Source organism: Salvia hispanica, chromosome 2, assembly GCF_023119035.1.
Source record: "Salvia hispanica cultivar TCC Black 2014 chromosome 2, UniMelb_Shisp_WGS_1.0, whole genome shotgun sequence".
NCBI classification, from domain to species: Eukaryota; Viridiplantae; Streptophyta; class Magnoliopsida; order Lamiales; family Lamiaceae; genus Salvia; species Salvia hispanica.
This window is the reverse complement of record NC_062966.1, coordinates 29,053,172-29,064,789: the sequence shown is the minus strand read 5'-3', so window position 1 is coordinate 29,064,789 and position 11,618 is coordinate 29,053,172. Positions and strand designations below refer to the sequence as shown.

General features: G+C 32.7%; 2 protein-coding genes across 2 annotated transcripts; both read left to right on the top strand.

Annotated features, from left to right (window-relative positions):
• The first annotated feature begins 2,100 nt into the window (after positions 1-2,100).
• Positions 2,101-2,469, top strand: LOC125206737. The gene has a single exon (XM_048105973.1). The coding sequence runs from the start codon at positions 2,101-2,103 to the stop codon at positions 2,467-2,469; it is 369 nt and encodes a 122-aa protein (XP_047961930.1).
• A 2,364-nt stretch (positions 2,470-4,833) lies between these two features.
• Positions 4,834-6,470, top strand: LOC125206736 (probable leucine-rich repeat receptor-like protein kinase At1g35710). The gene is made up of 2 exons (XM_048105972.1): positions 4,834-5,104; positions 5,530-6,470. Exons 1-2 carry the CDS (start codon positions 4,834-4,836, stop codon positions 6,468-6,470), a joined length of 1,212 nt encoding a protein of 403 aa, XP_047961929.1.
• Positions 6,471-11,618: the final 5,148 nt, after the last annotated feature.

The window sequence follows — 11,618 nt, the reverse complement described above, 5'->3', positions numbered from 1 at the left end:
ACACAATTATATATAAAATATATTTTATATATTTTTAAATTATAAAATCTATGGTGAAATATAAATATAATTATGAATACATTATATTTAATTTATTTTTAAAATTATAAATTATAAATAATATTTTAAAAACTCTAATTTTCTATTTTAATTGATGTTGAAAGTCAGGTATACCGCAAAAGTAAGGTATACCAAACTTCGGTACGGTATACCGAAAATGAGGTACGGTATCGGTATGGAAATTTGTCATACCGAAAATAAGGTATACCGAAGTTCGGTATACCGAAAACTTTGATAAGGTAAATGTATGACTTTTTCGCATACCGTATTTACGATAAAGTATACGGTATGATGGTTTCGGTAAGGTATACCTTACCTACCCACCCCTAGGTATAGTTTACTTTGATTCGGTCATGTTCACTTTATTTTGTTCAAGTGTAGTCTACTAATTTGGACATGGAATTTCATAACTAATTCATCTTCTCAGGTATACTTTAACTCGAGCTATAACTCACTTAATTTTTCGATACAATTAATAGAAAGATCACGTACTCAATTTTCCAAACCAGAAATTTTATTCTTATTAGTAACAGTTAATTTTATTCAATTATACTCAATTTCCCGATCTTTTAAGTCTACTTAACTTCATCGGTATAAGTACTGTATGAAAAAGTTTCAACATAATTTTTACTGCAAATCAGAAATTGCTTCAAGTATACTACAAAAATTTCATTACTAATCCACTTCAACTTCTAAGCTATAATTCCACATAATGACAGCTCATGTACTGAATATCCCAAAACTAAAAAATTGTGTTCATACTGGATGGAAATTACGTAAACTTAATTTTCAACAAGTATAGTCTACTTTGGACTTAGAATTTCATACGTACCTAATATTCTAAGTCTACTTTAACCCAAGGCTACAATTACAAACTACACAAAATATCCAACCTAATTAACGGAAATATCATGTACTCAATTTTCCAAAACCAAAATTGTGTTCAAACATGATGAAAATTAGAATTTCCACATCAATATAATGACAACAAATTTTAAATAAAATAAATTAGAAGACTAGAGGTCATGGCATTGCAAATTGAGAAACATAGCTATGGCATGGTTATTTGGGACACCCATCTTCCAGTAATATAAAACTATTGTAATGACATTGTAATTTAGGACACCCATCTCCCGATTATATCTTCTAATGTGCTGGTTTGAACACATGTTAAGATTGCACAAGATAATTAAGTATAAGATGAGCTAGCACTAAGATAAGAATCAAGAAATTTTTATTTAATTAATTGGGATGCTAAACCATCCCTTCAGCTGATGAATTAATTGGAAAAACTAATTAATTCACTGCGGGGCTTGGCAAGCCGCGATGGGCCTAGAGCCATAAAATGGGCTACATAAATAAACTCAAATAACTCTTATTAATACCACTGAAGATTATACACCTTCCATGTAGGAATGCAAATTAGCCTTATAAAACGAATGTCCTTTTCTTATTCTAGATGCATATTTTTATAAATAAAATCACATGATTTGAATAGTCCATCTTTCTTTCTTTTACACTCTCAGACGATTTAGGAATTTATAACTTAATTTTGAGAGCACTTTTTGATGATTTTTGAAATCTCATACCCACCTTTCCATAGTAATAAAATCATTTTGCCATTTTGGTACTTTCCATAGTAATAGAGTCATTTCCTTTTTTAGTAAAAGTCAACACATATTTTCACACTTACTTTACTCTCTCTTACTTTATTTTCTCTTCATCTCTCTACCTTTTTCATTTTCCACTTTACTCTCCCTTTACTTAACTCACCTAACATAATTTTTTTTAATCTTCGTGCCGAAAAGAAACGTCGCCATTACTATGGAACGAAGGGAGTATATTATTGTACTCAATTTACATGATTCTAGCCGATTGACAATCAATATCCATTATTGACACACTTAAATTTTATATTATAACGCAGATATTAATATTTTCTAGGATTGGATTAATAATTTGTAGTATAAATACAATGGACAGCAATATTACAACATCCACAACCAAATTGACTATTCTCATCCCTTACTAAATCATACAATGTCGAAGTTCATTTGCTTCGTAGCAATTCTCTGCGTTGGTTTGTTTGAAGTTTCAATGGCAAATACATGCCTAACGGATTCGGTGAAGATCGAGCAAATCCCGACAGGACGGTCAATCGAGTCGAAACCTGAGTGGAAAGTCAAGGTCTCCAACCAATGCGCGTGCACGTTAACTCTCTTGAAATTGACGTGTCCAAAATTTTTACCAAGTATCGAGGTCAAACCTCCCGTCATCTCTATTGATGAAGACGGTCATTGCCTCGTGAAGACACTGAATCCTCTATATAGTGGTGAATTTGTGGAATTTACGTATGCTTGGGATCCTATTCAGTTACAAGTCCTCGATTTCATTGAGGCTTGCTCTTAGATTACATGTATTTCAAAACTTTTGGTTATTTTCATCTTTTTTGTGATGAGTTTTTAGAGGAATAAATACGGAAAAAGCTATATTGTCATAATTTCCATCAAGTTCCTTCAAGTATGAATACAAATTTTTGGTTTTGAAAAGTTGAGTATGAAAGAAACCAAGCTAGAAAAACTATTCTTACTACTTGAAGACACCAAAAAGACATAGCAAAACGAGAAAAAATTCCCTAGTCATGCCATATTAAAGTGGCAAAGTGACGTGGTATATCTTACTAATGAAATTTTGACATGTGGAAACATATATAAAGTCTTACTTCCAACTACATTCCAATTAGATGCATAAATTATGGAAATATATTAAATTTCTCTATAGAAAAAGGTATTATTGTAAATTATGGAAACTATGCCAATTTGGACAATCATATATGTATACATAAAATATATAGATGATTATAAAATGAATAATTGTCAAAAGTCGAGTGAGTGTTAAAATAACATTGCACCTCATTTAAGATTTGATGAACTGTCATCACCCTATATCTTAAATGCTTCTTGAAATGGAGCAAAAAATCAGTGGTCTAATCATCTTTGATCTATATTTTAATTGCGCAAGGAGCTCCTATATTTTGGATAGTTTCCAAATTTTACAATAATGGATATTTTATTTATAAAAAAGTGAATGTATTAGTTTAAACCTCCGGGTAGAAGAGGATCCTCTATAATTCCACTTATCAAGGAATCATTAGTGGAACACATAATGACATAATGTCATATTGTCATTTGGTATGTTCAGACCATATAATTTTTGCTCTCTATCAACTACAAAGTAAATTTTCATGATAGAGGTGGTATTATATAGTAATTAGAATGTAGGGAGTAATATATTAATAATATTAAGATAATAAAATTTGAGGTAAAACTGACCCTTGTAACTATATTGGTATTGATATTGCATCTGCAGTTGAGTACTTGCATTCTTAATTCTATTTTGTCATGAGTTTTTTGAAGAATAAATATGTGAAAAAAAAAGCTATCTTGTCGTCTATTTTGTGATCAATTTTTCGAACATATGCCTCAACATATTGTGTACTCCCTCCGTACCTTCATAGTTGAGTCATTTTTCTATTTCGGAAAGTTCCCTTATAGTTGAGTCATTTCCATTTATAGTAACTTTTTTCTCTTTCTTACTTTACTCTCTCTTACTTTATTCACTTTTTACTTTATTCTCTCTACCTTTTTCTCTTTCTTATTTTTTTATCTATTTATTTAACAAACTCAACATTCATTTCTTAAACTCCGTGCCGAAAAGTTTCGCCTCAACTATGAGGGAACGGAGGGAGTACAAAATTTATTGATCAGACGACTTGTACAAAATTAAATTTCTCGGATTCCCATTGGAAAAAAAAATGATACTACAATTTGTAGCGTAGAGTTTGCTCTTTCGACTTTTATACAACGAATTAATATATAAAGAAATTAACTTTTATGGATGCATGTTTTGGATGGTTTTACAATGATTGAACTCTTCAACATGTTTTCTACGAATATGCTTGGAAAAATGACTTTTGGATTTATATAGTTTGTCTCTTTCGATCTTAACTCAGAGAATATACATTTCTTTAAGTAAGGTGCATATGAACCTAAAAAGGTTCAACAACCCAACTCAATGGCTTGTCCATTTGATTTAAATAGAGAAAAGTATAGTCTTATCATTGACTATGTTGAAGGTGCCAAAATGAATAAATTAAAGATGGAATAACCAAGTCCAAAGTAGACCATAAACTAAATTCCATCAAGTTTCTTCAAGTATGAACACAACTTTTGGTTTGGGAAATTGAGGAGATGATCTACAATTAAATCAAAACTAGCAAAACCATTCTACTACCAATATTCCATGGCAACACCTTTCATCATTTGAAGCTCTTTTAGTATTCATGAAATACACCGATATCGGTTCTGACCTACCTAGACTTTAAAATGTGTAGGACTAAATAGATTTTTTATGGAACCATTAAATATGGAAAAAAAAATTGAAACCATAAGCAAAGTAACTTAATGTGTAAGACCTTAAAGTTTTTTTAAACATGTACAAGATCAATTTTAGACTTTAATCTAATTATATCTATGTGTGTTACAGCTAATTACTACTATTTGATTGTAAAAGCATTCTTAATAAAAAGAAAAAAGAAAAAGAGCCGACGTTGTTCTGTGGAAAGTGTAGTAAGAACCAAACTTCTTTACGTTGAAAATTTTGTGAAAGCCTACAACTATGAACCAATCTTTGGTTTTGAAAAATAGAGTAGATGGTCCCTATATTAAACCAAGCTAGCAAAACTATTCTACCACTTGAAACTCAAAAAAAAACATGGAAAAACTTTTCAGTATTACTCTAATGCTCTTCATCCTCCTCACCACGATTCCTTCTTCACATTCAAACAACCATACTGATCTTGAAGCTCTTCTGGCATTCAAGAATTCCATACACGACGATCCACTGCATGCTTTGAGCTCATGGAACGAAACGACACATTTCTGCCGGTGGAATGGCGTCTCCTGCAGCAAAAGGCATCCAAACAGAGTCGTCTCTGTTTCTTTGCACTCTCAAGGCCTTGCGGGATCTCTCTCGCCTCACATAGGTAACCTCTCTTTTCTCCGTACCATCAACTTGTGAAACAACACCGTCAGTGGCCCAATCCTTCAGGAGATTGGCCGCCTCAGAAGGCTTGGAAAAATCAACTTTACTAACAATTCTTTTGGAGGTGGGATTCCAACAAACCTTTCACTATGCAGAAATCTTTATTCCCTGAATTTGATTGACAATGAGCTCACCGGAGGCATAATCCATGAGATAGCTTCTCTTGCCAACCTCCGAGCTTTAGGCTTGTCAGATAACATGCTTTTGGGGACTATCTCACCATTCCTAGGAAACCTTACAGATCTATCCCTATTGTCGTTAGGATCCTGTGGCTTCGTAGGAGAGATTCCCCAGTCACTCGCTCAGCTTAAAAATTGTTTCTGCTAAATATGAGTGACAATAATCTAACTGGTTCTATTCCATTAGGCCTCTACAATCTTTCAAGTGTCGAGATTTTCGGATTTGATTTCAATCGACTCCATGGAAACATACCTGTCGACATAAGCTCTACACTTCCCAAGTTGAGGCACCTTTATTTGAATTCTAATAATTTCAGTGGAGTGCTTCTAGCTTCGCTATCTAACTCTTCCCTAATTGAAAGCATACAAGTAACTGATAACAGTTTCACCGGAAATATGATACATTTAACTAGGTTTTCAGCTCTTCAATATCTTTCAACTGGAAATAACCGTTTAAATGGAGATATAGGTAATATTTTATCATCTCTGACAAACTGCACCAACCTTAAAAGTTTGTCGTTGTATCAAAACCATTTCACTGGTTCGTTGCCAGATTCCATTGGAAATCTGTCTAATCACTTGTCCTTCTTAAACCTCCATAAAAATCTGTTAAGTGGAAGCATTCCATCTAGTATAGGAAACCTCATTAGTCTCACTCTTTTATCAGCTCATACTAATAATCTAAAAGGTCCAATTCCTCCCTCCATTGGAAAACTTCATAAGTTGCAAGAAATCAGTCTCCTTAAAAATAGAATGACACATGAGATGCCATTTTCATTAGGCAACTTGACTTTGTTGAACAAGCTCTACTTAGGATTAAACAATCTTTCTGGGAGTATACCTCAAAGTCTTGCCAATTGTACCAACTTGTCTTTGTTATATCTTTCATATAACAATCTCAGTGGTTCAATACCTCCCGAGATTGTTAAGCTTTCCTCTATAGGCATTGCTCTAGACCTATCTCACAACATTCTGACTGGTACTATTCCATTAGAAGATGGGGCTTTGAGAAATCTTGGAATCATGGACATGTCCCACAACAGATTATCCGGAACCATTCCTTCTTCTTTGGGGAGTTGCGTGATGCTCAGTGAGGTTGCATATTTTTGTGGACAAATGTTGTATTGAATTAGAGGTTGTTAACTCTTGAGGTAAGAGATAAAACTAAAGTTAATGTATTTTTATCAATATAACTTAGCAAATTACCTAATATATAGTAATGGATTGTTAGTTGATCATTCAGTTACGATCTTGTAGTTATTATTAGCTTAAATTTTTTGTCATATGGTCATGAAATGGACGATGGCTTTTTGATTTTATGGCTGAAATTTTTTTAGTTTGTTGATTTTTGTCATATTGGCTCACGAAATGCACGATTATATAAATACAGAGAGGTCTAGTATTCTTTACATATCTCTCCCTTATTCACACACACGATAATTTATTTTGTGCATATTAAATCCAGATGCACCTTGATGTTTATTAATACAATTATTTTTATAACCATAATACAATTATTTTTATAACCATCTTACTAAGAAAATAACGTAAAATTGGTGGGTATATTATCTTTCTATAAATTAAGCCAAGCTAGCAAAACTATTCAACTACTTGAAGACACTAAAAAACCAATACAAAACATGTTATCTCAACTCCCTTCCTTATTCTCTTCATCCTCTTGACCACCATTCCTTCTTCACATTCATACAACCATACTGATCTCGAAGCTCTTTTGGCCTTCAAGAATTCCATACACGGCGATCCACTGCATGCTTTGACATCATGGAACGAAACGACACATTTTTTCAGGTGGAATGGCGTCTACTGCAATAAAAGGCATCCAGGCAGAGTAGTCTCCTTATTTCTTCATTCTCAAGGCCTTGTTGGATCGCTCTCACCTCACATATGTAACCTCTCTTTCCTCAGAATCATCGACTTGCAAAACAACACCTTCAGCAGCCCAATCCCTCAGGAGATTGGTCGTCTTAGAAGGCTTCAAGCGATTGAGTTTAGTAACAAATCTTTTGGAGGCGGGATTCCAACAAACCTATCACAACGCATAAATCTTAATTACTTGAATTTGATTCGCAATGAGCTCAGTGGAGTTGATAGCTTCTCTTGTCAACCTCCAAGCTTTAGGCTTGACAGACTACATGCTTTCGGGCACCATCCCACCATTCATAGGAAACCTCACAAATCTTCGTTTATAGATGACCATTGTGAAAAGATATACTACCTCCGTCCACTAAAAAACATTGGTTTTAATGCGTAATTATTGGTTAAGTAAGAAAGAGGTAGAGAAAAGGTGGTGAAAGTATTGTTTATGGATTGTTGAGTCCACATTTAGAATGATGTATAGGATTAGTATTTGTTAAAAAGTTTCCATATTTAGATTGGTCTAATTTTAATGGACAGTGAAAAATAGAAAAAATAGTCTATTTTTGTGGACAAATGTATTGAATTAGAGGTTGTTAACTCTTGAGGTAAGAGATAAAACTAAAGTTAATGTATTTTTATCAATATAACTTAGCAAATTACCTCATTTATAGTAATGGATTGTTAGTTGATCATTCAATTACGATCTTGTAGTTATTATTAGCTTTCCAGAATTTTCTTTCTATACTAGTTTTTCTCCTGCCTACATGTGTACTTCACTTATAAGTTTTTCAATTGACCTAAAAATGACAATATTACGAAGAAAGGTACTCTAACTACAAAGTGTCATACACTAAAAGTATTATATTTGTCGTCAAAAAAATTTCACCAATTTATTTTCCTTGCATCTTTTTTTCTTAGCAATCGATGACAATATTTTAAATGTGCTTAGTCTTTTAACAGAGTTATACTCCATTAGATTAATGTTTAACACGAATATACAGAAATTATAAACTTAAATAGAAATATGAAAATTTTAAAACTTTGATTTTCCAATAAAAAGGAGTAGAACTAACTTACAAAACTTAATTCGATAGTGGAAGAAAGGGAAAAGAGGAGGCAAAATTTGGGTGTGAACGCTAAATAAAAGAAAATGGGCTTCCATCATATCTGGCTGTCAACTAATTTTCTAGGCCCAACAAACAAGAAATAATGAATACACCTTTGTTGGTGGGCCTAAATGGTGATGCCATGTAGGAACAATGGGCATGGGTCATCAATATGGAGCTTTTGTTTGTTAATTAAATTCAGCCCAAAGATATATGCATTGGGTTTCTAGCCAAGCATTCAAATTTCAAATAAGGAGTTCCTCAACATTAGCTAAAACTGTTTGAAAAAACTATCAACTTTTAATGCTCCATTCGTTTCATTGAAGATGATCCAGTTTTCTGTTTGATTTGTCCTAATTAAGATGACTCATTACTAAAACTAGAAACACTTTATTTTTATATATTTTTTCTCGCTTACTTTAATTTCTCCATTTAACACACAAAATAAAGTTGCATACAATCTTGTACCATCTAAAGAAGGGGTCATCTTATTTGGAACGGAGGGAGTACACGAATTTTTAATATTTTTTGGTTTCTCTTGAACTTGTAATTTTTAAATACATAAACTTTGAGTTGATATGATCAATTTTGGTAAAATTAAAGATTGCATGGAGTACATTTAGCATATTACCATCTACGTGGTAAAAGATAGAAAGTTACCTCGAAAAACACGTCAACTTCAATTTAAAGATTATGCGGAGTACACTTAGTTATTTGCCACAATGGTACTACTGCAAACAGAGATGTCAAATGGGCCGGACCGACCCAGCTCAGGCCGGCCCAGGCCCGACCCACTAGTGTAACGAAGCGGGCCTGGGCTGGGCTCATTAGTTGAAATGAGCTCCAATTGGGCTGTTTTATAAACCCATGACCGCCCGGGCCCAGGATCGGCCCAGGCCCGACAGAAGCTAACTTATGTACTTGGTTTTATACGAAGTGGGCCTGGGCTGGGCTCATTAGTTGAAATGGGCTCCAATTGAGTTGTTTTATAAACCCAGGATCGGCCCGGGCCCAAGACCGGCCCAGGCCCGACAGAAGCTAACTTATGTACTTGGTTTTATACTATACTATATTTTTAATTATTTCAATAGTCTTATTTATGCATAACATAAGTAAAATACAAATAACATATTCATATCTCCTAGTATTTATTTATCGTTAGACACATGGTTATATTATATTTGTATATTTTGAAGATACGTTATTAATAAAACGTAACTTAAATTAAAACTTATACTAATAAATTTGATTTTCATAATTAAAGAGATTAGTTATTGACTTTTTTTTTTTCAAAAATAGAGGATCCTATTGTGCTATAATAATTTTGATTTGCATAATTGTAGAGATTGGTTGTTAATAATTTATCTCTACTAAATATAATCCATATATATAGGAGTAATTGATTAGTTTTCCATATGCATGCAAAATGTAATTTGTATATATAATATATTCCCTTACGGGGATGTGATCATATCATAACCCATATTTATGGTGATAACCTAATAACCCTCATTTTATGGATGAAAAATATCATTTTATGGAACAGAATATCGTTTTATGGAATAAAAGTATCATTTTATGCATGCTGAAAAATATCATTTTATCATGTATACATATCATTTTTAATAAAAATGATACTTTTGACCCATAAAATGATAGGGTTATTAGACTATCACATAAATATGAGTTATGATATGATCGCACCCCTTCCCTTACGTGTGTATAAAAAAAAAATATAGACTATGAAGTTTGGATATTATTTTCATACATATCCATTTTATTAATATATTATCAGATACATGATTATTTTATATTTGTATGTTTTCAAAATAATTCTAAATTTTATTAATGATATTACTAAAAAATAATTAATTAATTCAATTACTCAACCTAAATCATTTGATTTCCATTATTACATTTAATTTGCATAATTATAGATATGGTCCTATTCTAATGCTTGTAGCACCCTAATCCAAAATCAAGACTAAATCTCCACCTTTGGATTTTAAAATGAGTGGATGAGATTAAAGCTCACAAATCTCAATAAATAGTAGACAAAATATCAACAAAAGGGTAATATCGTCATTATGTTATCATATGATTTTCGTAGGTGTTTTTTTATATCAACATTGTGTATTACAAATATCAACAATATGAAATTAGAATATCAACACAAGGACAAGAAAATATCAACACATTTTTATTGAGATTGGACATGCATAATATTGAGACTTTGCCTACAACATATTGAGATTTTTTGTTGCATTTGTTGATAAAAGCTGCTTATCAACATGTACGAAAATTGAAATATAATTTATCAAATTTCATCACTCGAACATCGTCGGAACATATGCAATTGAGATATCGTTGGAATCCTTATTAAATTATCTTTAATTTGATATATTTTTTTATGAAAAAATAATTTAAATTGAGAGAGTTACGTAAATTTAAAGATTTGAGATGATTTTGAGGAGAGAGAAAATAGTTAGTTATAATTACTACATATAGGATTTGACATTAATACCCTTTTAATCTAATTAATAATTATTTAAATTTAAAATTTATTACACTTGACATTATATCAACCACAAGATCTTCTAATCTAATGGTTAAAAATTGGTCTCAATTTTGAATTGCTAATTAGTTAGCCATTCATCACCTCCCATTATAGATATTACTCCCTCCGTCCTATTGAAGATGACCCACTTTCCTTTTTGGTTTGTCCCAATCAAGATAACCCATTACTTAAAATGGAAACACTTTTATCTCTACTTTATTCCCTCTCTCTTACTCTCTCCTCTTACCACACAAAATATAACTGCATAAAATCCCGTGCCGCCCAAAGAAGGGGTCATCTTCCTTGGAACGGAAGGAGTAGTTGTTAATTGATTTATCTCAATTGAAAATGGTTCTATAATTCCTAATTTTGTGGGATTGTATCACATATGCGTGTATGTGTAATACACAAATCAATTATTACATATTCCTATATAAAACTCCTGTCTACAAAATCTTACCTTATTTAGTGGCAATATATATACAGATTAATTAATAGTTATAGCATAGTAAAAGTTTTGAACTTGGCCCAGCCCAGAACCGGTCCGGCCCGACCCACATATCAACTGGGCCCGGGCCTGGGCTGGGCTCATTATGTATACCAAAACCCAGACCCGGCCTGGACCGCCACCGACATGGGCCTGGGTCGGGTTGGGCTGAAATGTCGCTGGGCCTCACCGGGCCTGGGCCGGCCCGGCCCACTTGACACCTCTAACTGCAAACACATTTGCTTCAA